This window comes from Quercus suber, unplaced genomic scaffold (genome assembly GCF_002906115.3).
Source record: "Quercus suber isolate HL8 unplaced genomic scaffold, Cork oak 2.0 scaffold_375, whole genome shotgun sequence".
NCBI classification, from domain to species: Eukaryota; Viridiplantae; Streptophyta; class Magnoliopsida; order Fagales; family Fagaceae; genus Quercus; species Quercus suber.
The window spans coordinates 531,104-540,309 of record NW_027069827.1 but is presented as its reverse complement, the minus strand read 5'-3'; the positions used below and the strand labels follow the sequence as shown (position 1 = coordinate 540,309).

General features: G+C 38.0%; 1 protein-coding gene across 1 annotated transcript; it reads left to right on the top strand.

Moving 5' to 3' along the window:
• Positions 1-6,972: 6,972 nt before the first annotated feature.
• On the top strand, positions 6,973-7,927 carry LOC112028207 (secreted RxLR effector protein 161-like). The gene is made up of 2 exons (XM_065760626.1): positions 6,973-7,168; positions 7,428-7,927. The coding sequence occupies exons 1-2, from the start codon at positions 6,973-6,975 to the stop codon at positions 7,925-7,927; spliced, it is 696 nt and encodes a 231-aa protein (XP_065616698.1).
• Positions 7,928-9,206: the final 1,279 nt, after the last annotated feature.

Below are 9,206 nucleotides of genomic sequence, written 5' to 3'. Positions count from 1 at the left end.
TTTTATCTGCAAAAGTTCACAAAAAATAGGGACAATAATAAAACTATGGAAAAATAGTTGACACTTCATAAAATCACATTACTGCCAATTATCGTATTGGGGTATTGGGTTGAATCTTATGTAATAGTTGTATATAATGAATTTTTCACATAGGGTGGATCCCACACTTATTAGGTTCATTAAAAAGAAGAAGAAGGTAAAAATAGTGAATAATTAATAGTTGCCAGGGAATGGACCGTAGAGATAAAACATGCATTTGGTTTATTATTCTTCTTGTGAGATTTTGGAGCTTGAAGGTGGTTATCAATGGTGGAAAAACTATAATAGAGAGAGAGAGAGAGAACAATTTCTGAAATAGAAGAAAATTGATTATGCAAGCTCAAGTTCAATACATTAACTAGAGCTCTTATTTATAGAGCCTGTGAATACATAAAATAAAGAACCTTCTAGAAAACACTATCATAACCACATTGCAACAACTCAATAATAAACTCCTGAATTTAAGGAAAGATAGTTATGATTGAAACTGATTCTCTCTTTACATTTGAACTAGCCTTGAGCACCTTGAAGAATAGAGTGATAGTTATGATTGAAACTGATTCTCTCTTTACATTTGACCTAGCCTTGAGCACCTTGAAGAATAGAGTGATTCTTGAGACTAGAACTCTGAGGAAGATAGATCAAAACAACATTGTTTGTATTAAAACCAGAACGTCACCATTTCACTTTAACACATTAAACCTTCTTCTTCCTTTAGGTCACATGACATCGTTTTGATCTTAGAATTAAGTTACCCCATTGGTAGAAATAGCCATTAGTCTTCCTCTTTCTCAGATTTCAAACACAACTTCTCATTCTTCATCTTCATCAATTCTGTACTTCCTTTATCATCCCCCCTCAAAACCACTCAAAACCATGGGGTCAATAGACACCATGATTTTGGACTTGAGATAGACAAACCGAAAAGTGGATAGGCTCTTGGTGAAAATGTCTTCGAGTTGATCCCCAGTAGCAATATACTTAACCTGAACATCCTTATGCAAAACTTTCTCTTGAGCAAAATGATAATCTACCTCCATATGTTTGGTGCGTGTGTGAAACATAGGATTAAAGGTAGTGGCCAAGGCAGATACATTATCACACCAAAGTTTAGGGGAAGAAGAGAGGAAGGTCCCAAGGTCCTTTAACACCTAGCAAAGCCAAGAGAGCTTAGTAGTAGTAGAAGCTAAAGCATGATATTCAAACTCAGTGGAAGATCGGGAAACAATATCTTGCTTTTTAGCATTCTAGGTAATAGGGTTGTAGACAAGGCAAGCAATAAAACTAGTAGTAGAGCGCTTATCAAAAGGATCACCTACCCAATTTGAGTTTGAGAAGGCAAAAAGAGAGATGGGACCAGGTTGAAGGAGAATACCAAAATTGAGAGTGCCATTGATGTATCAAAGGATGCGTTTAGTAGCAATAAGATGAATATCTGTGGGAAAAGACATAAATTGACAAACTTGATGCACAGCAAAGCTTAAATCTAGGCGTGTGAAAGTCAATTAATGGAGGGAGCCAACAAAGGTTTGATACTTATGGGGATTAGGAAGAAAAGACCCCTCATTGGGAACCAATTTAAGATGAGGAGCACAAGGAAATTTGGCAGGCTTGGAAGAGTGCATGTTAAGCTTGAGAAGCAAATCTTAAGCATATTTAGCTTGATTGAGAAACAAACCCTTAGATGATCTTGTGATTTGAAGGCCAAGGAAGTAGTGACGAGGGCCCAAATCCCTGAGCTCAAAAGCCTCACTCAACTAAGTAATCAAAGAATCTAAGAACTTAGGATTGTTCCCAGTGATCACTATGTCATCCACATATACTAAGAGATAAACAACGAGCTTGCCATGGTGAAGAATGAATAAGGAAGAATCAGCAAGAGAAGCTTGAAACCCCATATGCAAAAGTTGAGTAGAAAATCTATCAAATCAGGCCCTTGGTGCCTATTTAAGACCATAGAGAGACTTCCAAAGCTTGCAGACATAATTAGGATAAGATGGATCGACATACCTAAGGGGCTGCACCATATATACCTCCTCCCTTAAGAAACCATGAAGAAATGCATTCCTAACATCCAACTGTCTTAAAGGCCAGTCAAATTGGACAGTAAGAGAGAGAATGATTCTAACTATTGGAGGTTTAATAACTGGGCTGAAAGTCTCCTTAAAGTCCACACCATATTGTTGATGAAATCCCTTAGCAATCAACCTAGCCTTGTACCTATTGATATTGCCATCACTGTTTAGTTTAAGCTTGAATACCCACTTGCAACCAACTACATTCTGAGATGGAGAAGGAGAAACTAAAGACCAAGTGCCTTGTCTCTGCAAGGCTGCAAATTCCTCATCTATTGTAGCATGCTACTGAGGATATTGGGCTGCAACTTTGTAAGAAAGGGTTTCAATGAGAGTGTAATCAGGTTTTGGACTGGAAGAAGCCTTGGTTAGTTTGGCAGGCTTGACCACTGGTTGATACTTATCAGAACCAGCCTTAGCAGCAAGTGCTTTAGGCTTACAAATGCCATCTTTGGACCTTGTAATCATAGGGTGTGTATTGATAATAGAATGAACTTGAAAAATAGAAGCCATTTGTGGAACAGAAGGTAAGTCATTGGTGCTAGGAGTAGGAACCAGATAGGATAGGGACTGATCAGGTATAGGCACAGGATCAGTAGTGATAGGGTTAGAGGTAGAAGATGTAGGGATAGTAGAAGAGCTATATTGAGGTGTGGTGGAAGAAATGGAGTGGTTTAGAGGTTGATGTGAAGGAACAGAAGAGGTAGGCATAGTGTTGTCTGACACAGGAAGAGGAAAAAGTAAAAGAGATGTAGAGGGAGAAGACTGTGTGGGAGCAGGAGTAGTTGAAACAGTGGGTAAAGACTGTAAAGCAGTGAAATCATTTTCATTTTATAAGACATGTCTGGAGATGTAAATCTGAGAGGAAATAGGATCCAAACAGATGTAACCCTTGGTATAAGCAGGATATCTAAGAAAAATGCAAGACGTTGTATGAGGTTGAAGTTTGTGAGAATTGTATGGTCTAAGTAAAGGGAAGCAGGTACAACCAAAAGTCTTTAGATGTGAAAGATTAGGTTTGGTGAGGAACAAAAACTCCCAAGGAGTTTGATTCTTGAGATTTGGGGTAGGAGGCCTGTTAATAATGTGAATTGTTGTGGAAATGGCATAGGACCAGTAAGGGGATGGAAGTTGAGAGTGTGATAACATGGTAAGTGCACACTCAACCAAGTGCCCGTGTTTTCTCTCAGCTCCCCCATTTTGTTGAGTAGTATGAGGACATGAGAGATGTTGAATAATACCATTGGAGGAACAAAATCTTTTAAAAGCATTGGAGGTAAATTCACCAGCTCTATCAGATCTCAAAATCTTAATTTTATATTCAAGTTGATTCTCTATTGTAGCTTTAAAGTACTTGAAAACATCAAAAACATCAGACTTGAATTTTAATAGGAAAAGCCATGTAAATTTGGAGTAATCTGTAAAGTTATTATTTACAACACTATGTTTTGTTGGCTTATATTCCGTGCTAAATTTGATTGTAATTATATTCAATCTGTTGTACCTTGTATTTGTTGTGGGATTTCATTGTAAGGGTTGTGTGTTAGAGAGAGAGAGTGTGAAAACTCAAGCATTTGAAGATTGAAGAATTCTTGCGGGTATCTTGCGACTTAGCTTTTCGCGAAGGGATACATGTGCCCTGCACATGCTGGAATGTGAAGTGTTAGGCCAGGTGGAGACAGCTGTGTCTCGTGAGTATCTCGTGGGTAAGGCCTTCTCGCGAGACACCCTCGAAGCATTCTGTTCTGCCAGCCTATCCAGTTTGATTCACACTTTTTGTACTCACACTATTTATACCCACATTACTCACAATTGAGGTGAGAGTCTCTAAGAGAAAAACCCTAGCCAAACACCTTGAGGGTTAGAGATTGTTATACCCATAATCCTCTATACATTTGTTTTGAGAATTTTCTCATCTCTTACCTTTCCATTTCCATACCATTGAGAGGTTGATAGCCCAAACACTCACCACACCCTTTGAGAGTGTTAAGTGGCGTTTTGGTGCTGCTGAGAAGTATTGGAACAAGCCGATGATGGCAGATGCAACATGGAGCTTGTTGCGGGATCCGGAGAACTAAGACAAGACACGGTTCTGAGAAGCCTTGTTGGAGTAGGAGCTTGGTGGGCTTAGGTACATCGGGTAGATTAGGCTTGGAGGGTCTCTTGCTAACCCATGTATTTTAACTGATTGTCTAGTGGATTGATTTTTGCTTGGAGGGCAGTGGAGAGGTTTTTCGCCGAGTTCTTCGGTTTCCTCTTTGATAACACGTCTCGGTGTTATCTGTGTTTGCATCTCTCTTCCCTACTCTTGTTCATTTCATTTTTACTATTGTGTTGCTTTAAATATGGATTAGAGTAGTTGTCTTGCTTATACGCTTGTGTTTACACTATTCTGCACTTGTATTAAGTTAGTGTAAAATGAACCAAGCCGTAACTTTAATTTGGGGGTCTAAACTGCTTGTGTGTTTTTGACACATTTTTGAGCTTTCAATTAGTATCAGAGCGGGTACACTTGTGTGGTTTTAATACCTAAGTGTGATCCTTGACCCCTCAGTAATGGCCAACATGAAGGATAGTAGAGGTGTTTGTGAAAATGACTCTATGGGCATATTTGAAGACTGTTCTAGTAATACACTTTTAGAGTTATTTAAATCAAAGAAACATGCTAGAATCTTTAGTCACATGCTGAAATCCTTAGTTCATAGGAACCATGATATACATAACAGCTTATGTGTCTAATTCCTTAGTTCATGAATATAAGAGAAGGAATAGACACTTGTGTGATAATCTTGATCGTCTAAAAAGGAAACTACACTCATCTTTGAATGAAATAAAGAAAACTGAGTCCTACTTTTATGGTCAAGAATGTCTCTCCCATGCTTGTCTTTTTGTTCATACTGCATTAAAAGTGTTTAACTCATGTTTGTGGTATCTTGACAACGGTTGTTCAAGGCATATGACTGGAGATACATCTCTGTTCAAAACCCTTAAAGAGAAGGAAGATGGTTTTGTGACATTTGGAGATGGTAGTCACTCACAAGTCCTTGGAAAGGGAACGGTGGATATTTTGGGATTGCCTCTGTTGACTGATATGCTGTATATTAAGGGATTGAAAGTGAACTTGCTGAGTATTACTCAGATTTGTGATGAAGACTTCTTAGTCCAATTCTCAAAGAAAGGATGTCTAATCTTGAATGAAGAAGGTGTTCAAGCTTTGAAAGGATTAAGGACCATCGACAATTGTTATGGTGTCATTCCTAAACCAAGCATAGCATGTAGGAGTGCTCGAGTGAATCTTTTGGAGTTGTGGCATCAATGTCTTGGACATGCTAACTACAAACAGGTGGCAAAAGTGTCTAAGCTTGAAGCTGTGATTGGCTTACCAAAGTTTGGAAAAGTTGAGAAGAATGTTTGTGGTCCATGTCAATTGGGAAAACAAACAAAGTCAAGCCATCTTGAAGTAAATGTAGTTGCTACGTCTTGTCCCTTGGAGTTACTACATGTCGACTTAATGGGTCCAACTAGAACAGAAAGCATGGGTGGAAAGTGATATATAATGGTGGTTGTTGACGATTTCTCAAGATATTCTTGGGTGGACTTTCTTAGGGAGAAGTTAGAAGCATGTGACAAGATTGAAAAGCTGTGCAAGAGGTTGTAGAATGAAAAAGGAGTTCCCATAGTTAGAATCAGAAGTGATCATGGGAAGGAGTTTGAAAATGCTAAGTTTAAAGCATTTTGCAATGAACATGGCATTAAGAAGGAATTTTCAGATGCCAAAACTCCATAACAGAATGGGGTGGTTGAAAGAAAAAACTGGGTGATTCAAGAAATAGCAAGAGTAATGTTACTTAACAAAAACATTCCATAGAAGTTTTGGGCTGAAGCTGTGAATACATCGTGCCACATTGGGAATAAAATCTACTTCCGAGCAGGAACTAAGAAGACATCATATGAAATTTGGAGAGAGAAGAAACCAAAAGTGAAATATTTTTGAATATTTGGAAGTAAGTGCTACATTCTCAATGATAGGGAGAATCTTGAATAATTTGATTCTAGAAGTGATGAAGGGATATTCCTTGGTTGCTCCACAAATAGCCGAGCATATAGAGTGTATAACAAGCGCACTAAGACGGTGATGGAATCAATAAATGTGGTCATTGATGACACTATCTCTGAAAACGGTATTGATGATGATGGTGAAGGCCAAACCCTTAAGAGGAATGAGCAAGATGTTGAAATGTTTCAAGGTGAAGATGCTGAGAAAGAATTACCAGAAGAGGAGTCTACACCTCCTATACCAAGAAGGGTGACTAGATTGACTCAAGGATCTCCTAGTCCATTCACCCCTTCGGAAGTTCAACCTCTAATCTCGTGTGATGAGGAACCTTCCACGTCCATAAGACCATCATCAAGTGTAATCCTCAATCATCCCTTAAGCAATATCATTGTTGGCTTAGATGAGGGACTTCGGCTGAGAAAAGGACGAGCTTATACTGTGAATCATGTGACATACAACTGTTGCCTTGCTCAGTTTGAACCAAAGAAAGTGGAGGAAGCATTGAAGGATGAGAATTGGGTAGAGTCCATGCACTAAGAGTTACACCAGTTTGTTAGAAATGATGTATGGGAGCTGGTACCAAGGCTCAAGGTTACACATGTCATTGGCACCAAGTGGATCTTTAAGAACAAAACTGATGAAGATGGTGAAGTTGTTTGAAGTAAGTCGAGATTTGTGGCTTAAGGATATACTCAAGTTGAAGGCATAGATTTTGATGAGTCTTTTGCACTGGTTACAAGATTAGAGTCAATTAGAATTCTTCTCTTCATAGCTTGCATTATGAATTTCAAGTTGTATCAAATGGACGTGAAGAGTGCTTTCTTGAATGGATTTTTGAATGAAGAAGTGTTTGTGGAACAACCAAAAGGGTTTCAAGACCCTTACTTTCCTGACCATGTGTTACGGCTGAAGAAGGCATTATATGGGCTGAAACAAGCACCTAGAGTTTCGTATGATCGCCTCACCACATATCTCTTAGATCATGGTTTCACGAGAGGTTAAGCCGATCGAACTTTGTTTGTCAAAAGGGATGAGAATTATCTCCTTGTTGCTCATATATGTGGATGACATTGTCTTTGGATCCACAATTGATCATCTAACTTATGAATTCTTAGAAGAAATGAAAAGGGAGTTTGAGATGAGCATGGTGGGAGAATTGAACTACTTCTTAGGGCTTCAAGTGAAACAATGAGAAGATGGGATATTTATATCTCAAGAGAAATATGCCAAAAATCTTGTAAAACGATTTGGCTTAGACTTAAAGAAGCACACTTCCACTCCCATGAGTTCGTCAGCAAAATTGAGTCATGATGCAGCAGGTATAGATGTGGATCCAACACTTTATCGAAGTATGATTGGTAGTCTCTTATATCTCACTGCTAGCAGACTAGACATCGCTTTCAGTGTTGGAGTTTGTGCTAGATTCCAGGCGACGCCCAAAGAATCACACTTGACTGCGGTCAAACGAATTATCCGCTACATAAATGGCACATCTGATTATGGAATTTGGTATTTAAGAGACTCGAATGAGTGCCTAGCTGGATATTTTGATGCTGACTGGGCCGGATGTATTGATGATAGGAAAAGCACTTTCGGTGGGTGTTTTTACCTTGGAAATAACTTGGTGTCATGGATGAGCAAAAAACAGAATTCAGTCTCTCTTTTAACGGCTGAAGCCGAATACATTGCTGGGGCAAGTTGTTGTGCACAATTATTATGGATGAAGAAGCTTTTACATGATTATGGAATCACTTAAGATACTATGTGTGTGTTCTGTGATAACACAAGTGCCATAAATTTATCGAAAAATCCTGTCCAACACTCGAAATCAAAGCATATCGAGATCCGGTACCACTTCATTTGAGATTTGGTGGAGGAAAAGACTTTGTATTTGGAGTTCATCACCACTGACAACCAGAAGGCTGACATATTTACTAAACTTCTTGATGGTCCAAAGTTTGAATCTTTGCATAAGACCATCTGTGTCGGTATCATTCCTTGAACTCTATCTCGTGTGTGACCCTTTGTGCTTTTTGTTGCATACTTGTTGTTTTGGTCACACATGTTCCATTCGATCATGTTTCTTTTATCTGTTTGGCTTGTGCCTGTTTTTGTTTTGTTGATCTTACTTTATTTCGATTTGTTTTTGAGTGTGTTAAAAAAAAAAAAAAAACAAAAACCCATAAAAATTGAAAAACCTTTAAAAAGTTTGATCGCTCGTTTTGTGCATATCTCATGTGAGTTTGGCTTAGTACCTTCGTACTTATGACGTAGTGCATTTACGAGTTTAGCTTGTTATGTATGAACATTTATCTTTGTGGAAGAAATCTTGAAAATTATGCGTGATTGTTGTAAATAGATTTTCAAGCTTGTCATGAATGATTGGTCAATAGTCTTGATACATGCATAGACTTGTGTCTATATCTCTTCCCACTTTATATTTTTTTGTTTTTGCAAAAGAGCTCACTAAATGTAAATCTCCAAATGAAAAGAAATATTGAGTTGCAAAAGCCTGTCGCACATACTAGTATTTGACTAGGAAAAAGGAAAAGCGACGTGTGTTTTGAAATGTATGGTGCTCAAAAAGCCAAAGGCTAATTTCTAATGTTGATATATCAAAAATATTAAGTACCGATCTCAAAAAGGAGATGTATCATCCAAAATGGATCAAATGTAATCAGTTTAAGATTTATGTAGAAGCCAAATGAAAAGTTTCTAAGCTATGTAATCAATGTGTGGGAGGTCATATATACTCATTTCTATAATTGAGATAGTCCACTTGATTTCGTATCAGTTGTGTATGACTCGATTGAACTGATCATTGAAGCTTCACTCTGGTCTAAGGATTATTTCACACTTGATACTCACCCACAACACACAAGACTTTGTTTCAATGAATGCTTATCTCATTTGTGTGATTGTACATGTTCAAATGTGATGTGTATGCTTAAGAACTTGTTGATCAAACCCAAAATTTTTTTTGAGTGTTTTATATGTTTTTGAAAGTGATTTTATACTTTCGTGTGTGTATTTTT